The 12,746-nt window shown below is 37.9% G+C and overlaps 1 protein-coding gene across 1 annotated transcript in view; it reads left to right on the plus strand.

The window, feature by feature from the left end:
• Window positions 1–1,439: 1,439 nt before the first annotated feature.
• Window positions 1,440–12,746, plus strand: part of IDO2 (indoleamine 2,3-dioxygenase 2) — a 33,639-nt gene continuing 22,332 nt past the window's right edge. The window contains 3 exon segments of the mRNA XM_039853767.1: window positions 1,440–1,557; window positions 2,785–2,858; window positions 7,146–7,241. Coding sequence (XP_039709701.1) covers window positions 1,440–1,557; window positions 2,785–2,858; window positions 7,146–7,241 — 288 coding nt within the window.

Consider the following 12,746-nt stretch of genomic DNA (forward strand, 5'->3'; position numbering starts at 1 on the left):
AAATGAGGGGAAGAAAAGCATGAAAACTGTTCTTCAATTTCCGATTCCCTTGCATCAACCCTCCATCTTCCCTGCTCTCATCCTCACCATTCTCTGTGTGTTTACTCTGAGGAGGTATTGGAAAGTACACTGAACTTTGAGTCAGAAGAGGTTCGACTTGGTCACCAATCAGATGTGTAAACTTGAGAAGGTCATCCAGTCTCTCTGGGCTTTAACTTCCTCTATTTCAAAATGGAAATAATGAGAAAATATGTCCTAACTCATAGCATAGACAACATACATGTAGGTCGATTAAGATTGTAAGCATCAACAATAAAACTAAAAGTACTCTGAAAGAAATAATGTTGGGATGGGAATAACTTCCTAAGCATGTCTTGTAAGATGCATAAGTGAAAATGTTGGTTCATTTGACTACCCTGTTATAAATGGCTGTTTCACACACTCACACAAAATTTAATGACCAAAGCATACGAAAAGACATTCAAACTTATTGATAATCTTAGAAATGTAAATTTAAACTATAGGATGATAGTATATAAAATTTCTGGAAAACCACAGAAGAAACTTTCAAGGGTTATCATTGTTAGCTGGGAAGATAAGAATTAGGATACTTTGAAAATACATGTATAAGGATAATGGTTTCGGACTTGTTCATAATAGTGAAAAATTATAAGCAATTAGTGATATTATTAATAGACGATTATACTAGTATACAGGTTTTACAACAAATGTGATATATATGAAGTAACTCAGTGGTCTCCAAACTTTTTGGCACCAGGGACTGGTTTTGTGGAACGCAATTTTTCCATGGGGGTTGTGGGAATAGTTTGGAGATGATTCAAGAACATTACATTTATTGTGCACTTTATTTCTATTTTTATTACATTGTAATATATAATGAAATAATTATACAACTCACCATAATGCAGAATCAGTGGGAGCCCTGAGCTTGTTCTTCTGCAACTAGATGACCCCATCTGAGGGTGATGGGAGACAGTGACACCCAAAGTATGTTGCTTATGTCCAGTCTACTCCATAATCTCATTTTGGTTGCTGTCACGGTAGAAATCCCTGCTTCACAAAGATAGGATATTGGAAATGGAAGCAGGCTTTTCAGTGCTTTTGTGGCAATCTGAAGATATTCTACTTTGACTTTAATTCAGAACATATGAAGATTTGAAGTTGTCTCAAACAGACTTTTAAGGACACCGTCATTTGGGATCTCAAGCAGTTGATTCACCTCTAGCACGGACAAAGTTGATTCACCTGGCTTATTCATAAATGGGTTGCGAATCCATTCCTTCCCAGTTTGGGGGTCGTTTGTGGTTGAGAAGTAATGCTCAAACTCTTTTGAAAGCTGATACAGGTGATCATGCATCAGCTGGGAGAAAGAAGGTCCTGGCTTAGTCTCTTTCAAAATCTCTGCTAATGTTTGAAACATGTCAAAAACCCTAATGTTCACTTGTCGCTCCCCTAATTCCAGTTTGGCTTTGAATACAGCTGCTTTATCTGCCGACTTGAACACAGCTGTCATTCTCCTCCGAAGTGACAGATTGGGTTGGTTAAGCAGGTTGAATACGTCATACAAATAAGCAAGTTTTGTGACCCATTCTGTGTCACTGAAATGTGCTGCCAGTGGTGACTTTTTCTAAAAGAAATCTCTGAAGCGGCTCTCATAATTCAAAAACTCTGGCCAGTGATCTACCTTTAGAAAGCTATCTCACTTCTGTGTATAAGAGAAGCTCTACATCCATCTCCTCACAGAGCTGTGTGCACAGTTGTGAGTTAAGGGCATGTTTTTTAATGTGATTAATAATTTTAACGACATCTTGCAAAACGTTGTTAAGTTTAGGTGACATTTTTCAGCTGTCAGCATTTCTGTATGGATGACACAATGCATAGACTCACATTCAGAAGCGAACTCTTTGACTCTAGCTGTGAAACCAGAAAGTTGTCCAGTCACGGCAGCCGCTCTGTCCATGCACATACCGACACAAAATGACCAATTCAGTTTTCCTGATACGTAATCATTCAAAGACTTGAATAGTTCTGCAGCTGTGGTGTTGGTTGGCAACAAAAGTGCGCATACCATATTCTCATGCTCATCCTCTTGAAAAATATATCTCTCAAAAACAAGCATTGCTGCTTTGTTGTCAAAATCAGTAGACTCGTTGACCTGGATCGCATACCATGTGACTCATTAATCTTCTCTAGCAATTGTGCCTCAATATCCTCTGCTATTTCATCAATTCGTCTAATTATAGTGCTACCTGAAAGAGGAACACGTGCCACCTTTTGAACCGCAGCCTCTCCTAAAAGTTCGTAGCAAATGTCCTTAGCAGCAGGCAGGACCAGCTCTTCACCAATAGTAAAGGGCTTCTTGGCTTTAGCAATGTGGTTAGCCACTAAGAATGATGCTGTCAGTGATGAAGTGGTGTCCTTCAATAATTGCTTCTGTTCTTTGTGTTCATGGTTTTTTTTTTCTTTTGAAAAACTCCAAAGACTTGTCTTTCAATGCAGGGTGCTTGGTTTCCATGTGGCGCAGAAGTTTTGAAGGTTTCATGTTTGCATAGCCTGTCGCCACACAGTCTTCAAAGTGGGCTTGAAGAATGTGAATCATCTGTAGCAATGAACCTGTAATTTAAGTAAGACTCTTGGTATTTTCCTTTAAATGCAGCTTTCTTTTCGTTGGTAGTTTTAGAGTCTTCTGCTGTCTCATTTGGATCTTTCCTCCTTTTCAAAGAATTTCTCCAGTGACATTTGTTTTTTATTCATTTTGGATAGGGTTGGTTTGTGGACTTACCAAAACTGTGACTGAGACAAGTGTGCAGTGCAGGAAAGAGGCATGGATGGAAGCGGTAAATAACGTAATGCGCGGTCCACACGCAGACTAAAATAAGTGTTGGATTCTGGTTGCCACCAGATGCAGCTGTACAACTGAAGTACATCAACTCACTTGCCACTATAAAGCCTGCCACCAGATGCAGCTTAATTGTCACTTGCCACTCACTGATAGGGTTTTGATATGAGTCTGAGAGCATATCATTTATTATGAGAGCATATCATTTATTATGATCTCTGAGCAGTCAAACCTCTCTGCTAATGTTAATCTGTATTTGCAGCCTCTCCCCAGCACTAGCATCACCGCCTCAGCTCCACCTCTGATCACGGGCATTAGATTCTCATAAGGAGTACGCAGCCTAGATCCCTTTCATGCACAGTCCACAATAGGGTTCATGCTCCTATGAGAATGTAATACCTGTGATCTGAGGTGGAGCTGAGGTGGTGATGCTAGCGCTGAGGAGTGGCTGCAAATACAGATGAAACTTTGCTTGCTTGCCTAGAACCAGTCTGCAGCCTGGAATTTGGGGACCCCTGAAGTAACTGACAACAAAAGGGATGCTATTTAGTGAAAAACTTATCAGCTGATCCTATCTCTCACTTTGCAATTTTTTAAAAAAGCCTGGCAATCAAAAAGTAATTTATGTAATGCAATACTTTCTTCAGCCTAGTGGAAAAGCCAAAAGGAAGAGTATATTTTTAATGGCTTGTGAAATATCTTTAAATCCTTTCTCTTCTTTTTGATCATTTTCAAGGTCCCCACATCAGTGGTTTTCAAGCTTATGGGTACATCAGGTTCACATATAGGGCTTGCTAAAACACATATTGCTGGGCCCCCTCCCGAGTTTCTGATTCAGTCTGAGGTGGAGCCCACAAATCTGTATTTCTAACAAATTCCCAAGGGATGCTGAAGTTGCTGAACAGAGTATCTCAAAGCTCACAGTTTTCTTGTGTTGGTGGTGTGATAGAGTAGTCCAAACATTAGAACTTTTTAAAGAACGGGAAAGATGAAAAAGAGGAGGATTGGAAAGATTCTTCTAAGGGGAAAGAAAAAGTAAACGTTAAAGACTAGAGTGCAGCCTTTGACTAAGAGAAAATGTGGAATTTAAGAATTTTCACATACGTCTGGAAGCAGAAATCCAGGATGCTTAATGTAATTCTCAAAATAGAATTCTTTATCTAGGCATCAAATAAGGAAAGAGAGAGGTAATAATTTAGTTACTTCTTTTCTTAAAACCCACTTAAAAATGAGAGAGGAGAGGAGGCATCTGAAAAAAATGCAAAGGAAAGGGCCTGCAGAAATAACCTACTCAGCCGGTTAAAACTGCTCTCTCTCCCTAGTCTGCCCAGTGCTCTTCAGCTAACGTGTTTTCTCATAGCTACCTCCCCCAGCTCACATCTGTTGATTCATAGCTTGCTATCCAACTAATGTTCTTATCTCTGTAGCTGTGTAGGAATAACAAGACTGTGTAAAACTGCTTGTTATGTTAAATTGGAGCTCAGCCTTTGGATAGGAATCCGCTGAGCAGGTCCGTCTCTCTGTTCAAGAATCCTGTAATGGTGCTGATAATGCCAAGGTCACTGGTTCTACAAAACAAACAACCTGTAACACCAGTGTGTAATGGCCTGCTGAAATGTGAAAGGGTTAAAGAATAATTAAAACCTGAAACTGGACAAATGAAGTCTATAACTTAGGCCTAGTTTCTGGAACCCCTAACCACATTCTGTTAATCATGAAACTTGTAACAATGAGCTCATATGCTAACTGCCAATTTTAGCCTGTGTAACCCTGCTTGCTTGCGTGGCATGAAAAATAATCAATTGTATATAAGCTGAAAATTACTGTTTGGCCATCGCCCATGGGAACACTGGCTATTGTCCATGGGAACATAGGCAATCACCCATAGGAACATAACATTCTAACACAAGCTTTCTGCTTCTGTACTTCCCGCTTGCACACCTGACCAGTGGGTTGACAGGTAGTGAATAGGAGAAAGATGGACCTTTGTGTTTAAGACAGAATGAAGAATGGGATTTGGGGCTTAAAAACCTTGTATCTTGGCATTTCGAGGCTGCTCCTTTGCAAGGACAGCCGCCAGCTAATAAACTGTCTCCTGGTTAAGAGCACTCAAGTTGGGTCTGGTTATTCTGGACACAACACAGTGGTCTGGAAATTCCTCCCCATTTGCAGCCCTCCACCCGAAGCTACCCCTCCCATCCTGAGTCATGAAGCACATATGAAACCTCAGACAAAGGAATCATGCTCCCCTTGCATGGACACTGCAAGGGTATATAAGCTGTAAGAAATCTAACCAAGGGGAGATCGTGCTTTGGGTCTGTTGAATGCCCCACGCTCTCCGCCAGCATTAAATTCTCCTTCCTCTAACAAAGTGGTCTGAGCATCTAATTTCCTCTGTCAGGTGTCGCTTCCTGCAACCAAAAGACCTTCTGAATGTTATGACTCTGCGTTTTCGATTTTCTTTTATGAAGATTATGTTCCATTGTCTCTGTAACTGCATTCAATTTTTGTTCATAAAACATATGCGTCACATAGATGAGACAAAAAAACAAGTTGCCAGCTCAGAGTTGCCATAAATATCTGTCTTTTTCTTGCTAGCATTCTCAACTCCTCTCTTTAACCTCTCCCTCTTACAACAGCAGACTATAAGCGGCTTACGTTTCTAATTCTTGAATGGAAATATCTCTCAAACACAAATTTTCCTTTTACTAATGGCTTATGGCTCTCTGAAAAACTTAATTTACATTTTCGGTCTCCTTTTCTTACTTCCTGAACACATTAAAATTTATACCCTGCTTCCATGACCCTGACCTAAATTTATATGCCATGTGTTTTTAAAAGACTAATACGTATTAGTGACTTCCTCGTTTTGTTTCTTTTTTTCAAAGGGAACAAGTTTACTTAAACTTTCCAATGATTAGTTCCTACTTCTGTGAAATTCTCTAATGTCTTAACTTCTGTAGGATAATTCTCTTTTCACTCACTGAAAGTCTATCAATGTCTTTTTGATCTGTATTGCTGGATTCAGTTCCTCTGTGTGCTTTGTAAATATCCCCAGTGTGCTGAAACAGGCCTTCTTCTCCTTTCCCTTTGCAACTTGACCTGCATGACCTTTCATATTCTTGTGGTTTTAACCACAATGAGAAGTAATTTGTACAGTTATGCTTCCCAGTTGTATATTTCTAATAGCAATTCTCAGCATATTCGATTTCCCAGTATATAGTCATATTTTGGCATTCCACAGACATTTTAGGCTGTGTATATCTAAAAAGAAATTCCCCATCTTTATGCCCTCTCTTTGACTTCTACCTGCATTTTTATTTCAATTCGTGTTCTCAGCAATTCATTCAGTCCCCTAATGCAGGGGTCCTAAATCCCCAGGTCATGTGGCCTGTTAGGAACTAGGCCGCACAGCAGGAGGTGAGAAGCAAGTGAGTGAAGCTTTATCTGTATTTGCAGGCGCTCTCCAGTGCTAACATCACTGTCTCAGCTCCACCTCAGATTGTACTCTGAAAAAAGAGGCCTAGACCATGGGATAGATCAGGAGTCAGCAAACTTTTTCTATAATGGGCCAAATAGTGTTATCGAGACAGAAAAGGCTTTCTAATTTGACTGCACATCTTAAAATCCCAGAAAAAAAAATTAACCCCTTAAAATTCAAATCAAATAATAGGATATAGAAAGAAAGAAACTATATAGAGAGAAAATTCTTGTGTATTCTGTAAAAAGCACATTCGATTTAATTTCTAGTCTCATTTTCCATCATCCTTTTTCTTGAACTTTATATTCTAGTAACACTAAATCATGTGTAGTCCTGAGAATTACAGTTGTCTCTTTATCCACTATTCTGTTTTACTGCCATCCCATCTTCAAATTTCCACCTAGAAAAGTCACTTTCAGTTTCATAAATTGGCCTCTACTGTCTTATTTCTAGAAATACACATCTTTAATTCCCCGCAACGGCTAATAGAATTAACAACTTCTTTCTTTTTGCAGTTTCTTAAGCTTATACACACATCCGTAATTGAACATTATTATTTTGAAATATATCTGACTAGTTTTTTCTCCCTTAGTAGACCACATGTTCCTTAAGCACGAGGACTGTATTTTGGTCATCTGTATTCGCAATGCTGAGCGCATGGCCCAGTGTATAGAGAATTCTCAATATTTTTTGAACTGAATTGACCCGAATTCTGTGGGAAGACTGAAATATGGAGGCAGCTAGTTTCTGAAGCTGCTTCCCAGACAGGTCTAAAATACCAACATGTTTCTATTTTGAATGCAGAGAAAACTTCCAGATCATTATCAGCCTTAGGTAGAAATTGCCAACAAACTTCCTCCCTTGATTGAGAGTCACCAGCTTTGCACTCAAGTGGACAAGGTATATATATAAATATGTGTGTATATATGTGTGTGTGTGTGTGTGTGTGTGTGTGTGTGTATACATATATATAAAATTTTTTCTCTTTAAGATCTTCTCACCGCCTTATTTAAATCCTCACACCACTTTTCTTTCTCAGAATTGTGGAAGTATGTCGATTGACCTAAGGATATCAATCATTGTCATTGAGCTTATCCACAAAACAATCTTAGCCTTCCTGAGGAGCAGAATGACTTGTTTCTGATTTGACACATGTTTCCCTAACATTTTCAGAGCCCGCACGAAAAAATTCTTGGAACATATTAAGTTCTCAAGAATTATTTGTTTAAAGAAAGAAGACAATCTGGTTGGGAATTGTGAGAAAGCTGATAGATAAGATCTAGCTGGGGAAGGACAAAAGCATAGAAATTCTCAATGTCCTCATTCCTGTCACCTGGTTAATACTCTTCTGCTTCTGAGTGAGTCTACCTTGATTTTAGTATGAAGTCCTCATGGAATAGTTGAATCAAGAGAATTTCTGAGTTCTAAAGTCAGGGTTGTCAGGTTCTGCAGGAATAATTGATAAGTGTATAAATACATATGAGATAAGGTTAGAAATATTTCCCAAAAGTATGTAAGAAACAGTGGAATTTCTTGGTCCCAGGAGAATGAACATTATCCCACAGAAATAATCAGAAGGTGTAATAGGAAGAACATAGATTTTGATTCAGGAAAACGTGAGTCTGAATCTTGGTTTGATCACTTAGTAGCTAGTAAAACGTGAGTCTGAATCTTGGTTTGATCACTTAGTAACCTTGAACAAATTACTTAATCCCTATAATTCTTCTTCTTTATTTATAAAATGAGAGAAATTCTGGTCTCATAGAATTGTTGTGAAGAATAAATGACTTTTGAAAGTGCCCTTTCATACATACTGCCACACAATAGTCTTCAATATATATTTATACTTCCCATTTGTCTCTCTTTCATCTGTCTTAATCTCACAGTTTAGAGTGCAATGTGATTTCAGAGACACAAGAAAAGTTTTCCACGCTCCAAGATTTTCTTTCATTGACTTAAATGTATTTAATGTGTATAATTAAAAATTCATTTAAAAACAATTATTAAATGCCTGCTAAGTTCAGTCACAAGAGAAGAGACTCCATAAGAGATGGAAGAGATTGTCTCTAGTGTCTATGCAAATGGCTAACTAAACCTAAAGATTTATTTTCCTGCCACATAAAGTCTCCTTAAGATGACCAAAGAAATTTTTTTAAAAAGTAGGAAAATATCTGTAGTGTGAGAAAACAAGAGAAAATACCAATGATGGGATAAAAACTTTAAGAATTTTCATACTATATTAAGCAAACCATACAGATTCATAAATGAGTCTACAGTATCCAGGCCAAGCATTCAACCAAAGCAAAAAAAAAAAAAAAAAAGTCCCCACTGTCCCCTTCCCCGTCTCAGAGTAGCCAGGCATAGAAACAAGAGGAAGTCTGGGACAGTTTGCAGGAAAAGGCAGGAAAGTCCCAGGCTTTCCTTGGGCTTTACTTCATTAAACTGCCATAAATAAAATGAAGACCTTATTGAATTGGTATTCCTCATATGTTAAATGTCAATAAGAAAAGGCCAGCAGTGTCCAGCTAACTTCTGTCTACTGAAAATGTGGGAGTTCAGGAAACAGCTTAGCACAACAGCGAAACCAATCTCCTGGAACTTCTACTAGGTTGAGCAGTGTCTCTTCAGAAAGCATGTTTACCTGGAAACCTGTGAATGTGACGTTATTTGGACATAGGTCTTTATAGATGTATTCAAGGAAAGTGAGGTTAAATCCAGTAAGACTGGTGTCTTTATAAGAAGAAGAAAGTTTGGACACAGACACACAAGGAAGAACACCATGTGGAGCTAGAGGCTGTGATTAGAGCGAGGCATCTACAAACTACACCAGGTGTTGCTGGCAATCACCAGAAACTAGGAGACAAACATAGAACAGGTTCTCCCTCAGAGCCTCCAGAAGGACCCATCCTTACAAACTCCTTAATTTCAGATTTCTATCCTTTGAAGTTGAGAGAATAAATTTCTGTTGTTTTGAGCGTCTCAGCTTGTGTTCATTTGTTGAGGGAGCCTTAGGAAACTAATATAACATTCTTGGCAAGTCTCATTACTTCTGATTACTTATAAAACATTTAACCAGATAAAACTACTTTTAAGATTTCACCACCAAAGGTTGAGACTGAATCAATTGGAAATGGGTCATGAGAAGCAAATATAATGGCTTTCAGGACTGCACATGGAGCTGCAGACTAACTTTTGTCTTCTTGAGTCCTTTACTTGGCACAACACAATAAGTACATTTAGTTTTGATCTTACGGTACCTCCAGGCCAACCACCCTGCTCTTAGAAACCCCCAATGCACCTATGTGTATGTTGGTAAAAAAACTGTTCACTGACTTAGACTCATCCACTTTCTAGGAAAATTCACCCTCCTCCATCCTTCTGCCATAAAATACTGGAGGCAACAGGCTAGCTCACAGGAAGCTATACAAAAGAAAACTCAGGTGCATCCCGGAAACAATGTAAGGGAAGTTATATTAGCTACTAGCTACTAATCCTGATAAAACTGACCTCCATTTCTGAACCCTAAATGACCCTAAACCACCACATGAAATGAGGAGGATGAGCAAATCAAAGAGTGGGAGAAAGGGGTGGACATTTAGGGCCAATGGCCTCCTCCACAAAGAAAGAGATCAATGCTTTTAAAATTAATTGCTGTCTAATAATGTTTACTTCACAAAAATAAGTGAAGTTGCTATGTAAAAAGAACTATTGGGAAGCAAAGAAAAAAATGAACAAACAAAAAATGCCATATAAACCCAAAAAATCAGAGAAAGATTGATTACAGGATAAAAAAAATGTAATTTAGGGAATTCCTTGAAAAGTTTTTATAAAGCATAAAGCAAAAATTAAAGAAATGCCAACTATCAGAAAAATAAAGTATATGAAAAAGAGAAATGGATAATCCAAATTCTACAAAATAGAGGTCTCACAAAGTAGTGTAGATGAAAGAGAAATAAAGCTTCAAGCACATAAGGACAAAATTTTTCAGCATTTGAGTATTTGAGAAAATGTGAGTATTTCTTTTAGATTTGAATATTTCTATCAGAAAGACAATGAGAGTGGGAGGGCACATACAGATTTTGAATTTTCTAGAAGAAGAAGAAGATTTTCCAAGTTTTAATCATGAAATAATCAAAATAAACTAGGTTACTTACAGAATAACAGGACTATTTATCTATAATAATGAGTATTAAAAGACAATTTAACGCCTATTTGAATGGCCAAAGTTTGAAATAATCTGTCACTATCAAATCCTGCTGAGGATATGCAAAAGAGACTCTCATTCATATTGCTGATGGGAATGCAAAATGGTACAGCTACTTTGGAAGACTGTTGGCAGATTCTTATTCAGTTAAACATAGACTTACTGTCTGACCCAACAATCTCATTCTTATTTACTCAAATAAACTGAAAGTTTATGTTCATGGAAAAGCTTGTGCGCAAATGTTTATGGCAGCTTTATTTATAATTGACAGAACTAGAAACAACCAAGATGTCCCTTGACAGGGTCTGGTTAAACAGTGGACTGAATGTTTGTGTTTTTCTCAAATTCATATACTGACATCCTAATTTCCAATACGATGGTATTAGGTGGGGCCCTTGGGAGGTGTAATCAGAGTTCTTCTGAGAAACAGAACCAATAGTATATACATAGATATAAGTAAATATAGATATAGATATACAAAAAGAGACTTATTATGAGAGATTGGCTCACATGATTATGGAGGCTGAGAAGTCCCATGATCTGCCTCTTACATGATGGAGGTCCGAGAAAGCCGAGAGCCTGGGGAGCTAATGGTTTTAGTCCCAGTTAGAGTCCAAAGGTCTAAGAACGAAGAGTACTGATGTCCAAGGCCAGAAGAAGTTTTCCATCCTTGCTCAAGCAGAGAGCAAATTCACCCTTTCTCCACTTTTTTTGCTTTATTCAGGCCCTCAGCGAATTGGATGATGACCACCCAAATTGGTAAGGGCAGATCATCTTTATTCAGTCTACCAGTTCAAATGCTAATCTCTTCCAGAAACACTTTCTTAGACATGCCTAGAAATAATGTTTTACTAGCTATTTGGGTACTCCTTAGCGTAGTCAAGTTCACACATAAAATTGACCAACACAGAAAGTAATTAGGTCATGAGGGTGGAGCACTCATAAATGAGACTCGTGCCCTTATAAAAGTGATCCCAGGGTGCTCTTTGACCCACTTTTGTTATCATATGAGGGTACAATAAGAAGACAGCAATCTTCAACCTGGAAGAAGGCTCTCATCAGAACCCAGCCATACTGGCACCTTGATTGTGGACTTCTAGCCTCCCAAACTGAATGAATTAAATTTCCATTGTTTATAAGCCACCTAAGCTATGGCACTTTGTTATAGCAGCCCAAATCGACAAAGATACTGAGTTATATCCATATAGTAGAATGCTATTCGGTGATAAAATTAATAAGCTATTGATTTATTTAACAACATGGATAAACATTAAATACATTGGGCTAAATGAAACATGTCATATCCAAAAAAAGGCTACATATTATATGATCGCATTCATGAGACATTCTGGAAAAGGCAAAACTATAACGACAGAAAACATCAATGGTTACCAAAGGTTGAGGGGGAATGAGTGGTTGACTACTAACGGCGAATTTTGATGACGTAACTGTCCTTACCATACTCAGGTGGTGGATTACATGAGTCTACGCATTTGTAAAACCCACATAATTGTGCATCACAAAGAGTGAATTATATGCAAACTAAAAAAAATTAACCAGAATGTCAGGGGATCCTGGGATGGAATGCAGATGATGAAAAATGAACTTAACTGTACTACAGATGTATGGCATAGTTTCATGAAAGAGTGTGGGGGAAAGATGCTGACCCAAGTTACTGTGGAAAATGATGTGACCGAAATCTATGAGGCTAAATTAAATGAGAACTGTATGTAGTCACTGTACTCCAGTTGGTAAATTTGTTTTTTCATGGGGTATAGGTTAATAATTCTGAAACAACTCTTTCAAGTATATTTTCTAGATAAACCTCTAACCAAGAGGAACATTCTCAACGTGGACCTTATTCCTTTATGGTAACACTGTACTATTGGTAGCCAATAGCCACGTGTGGCTAAAACAAATCAAAATGTAAGATATTCACTGGATTTTGAAGACCTACTATAAAAAGAGTCTGTAAAATATCTCAATATTTTTATATTGATTATGTGTTGGCAATATTGTAGATATATTGACCTAGATAAAATATATTATTAATACGAGTTTTACCTCTTTCTTTTTACTATTTTTAAAATGTGGCTGCTAGAAAATTATCAATTTCACATGTGGATTTCATTTTAATCAGACGATGCTGACTTGAGAGAGCAGGGCTGTCGTCAGCAGAACTGGCTCAATTCCTCCTGGCT

Source organism: Pteropus medius, unplaced genomic scaffold, assembly GCF_902729225.1.
Source record: "Pteropus medius unplaced genomic scaffold, Ma_sr-lr_union100, whole genome shotgun sequence".
Classification (NCBI taxonomy): domain Eukaryota; kingdom Metazoa; phylum Chordata; class Mammalia; order Chiroptera; family Pteropodidae; genus Pteropus; species Pteropus medius.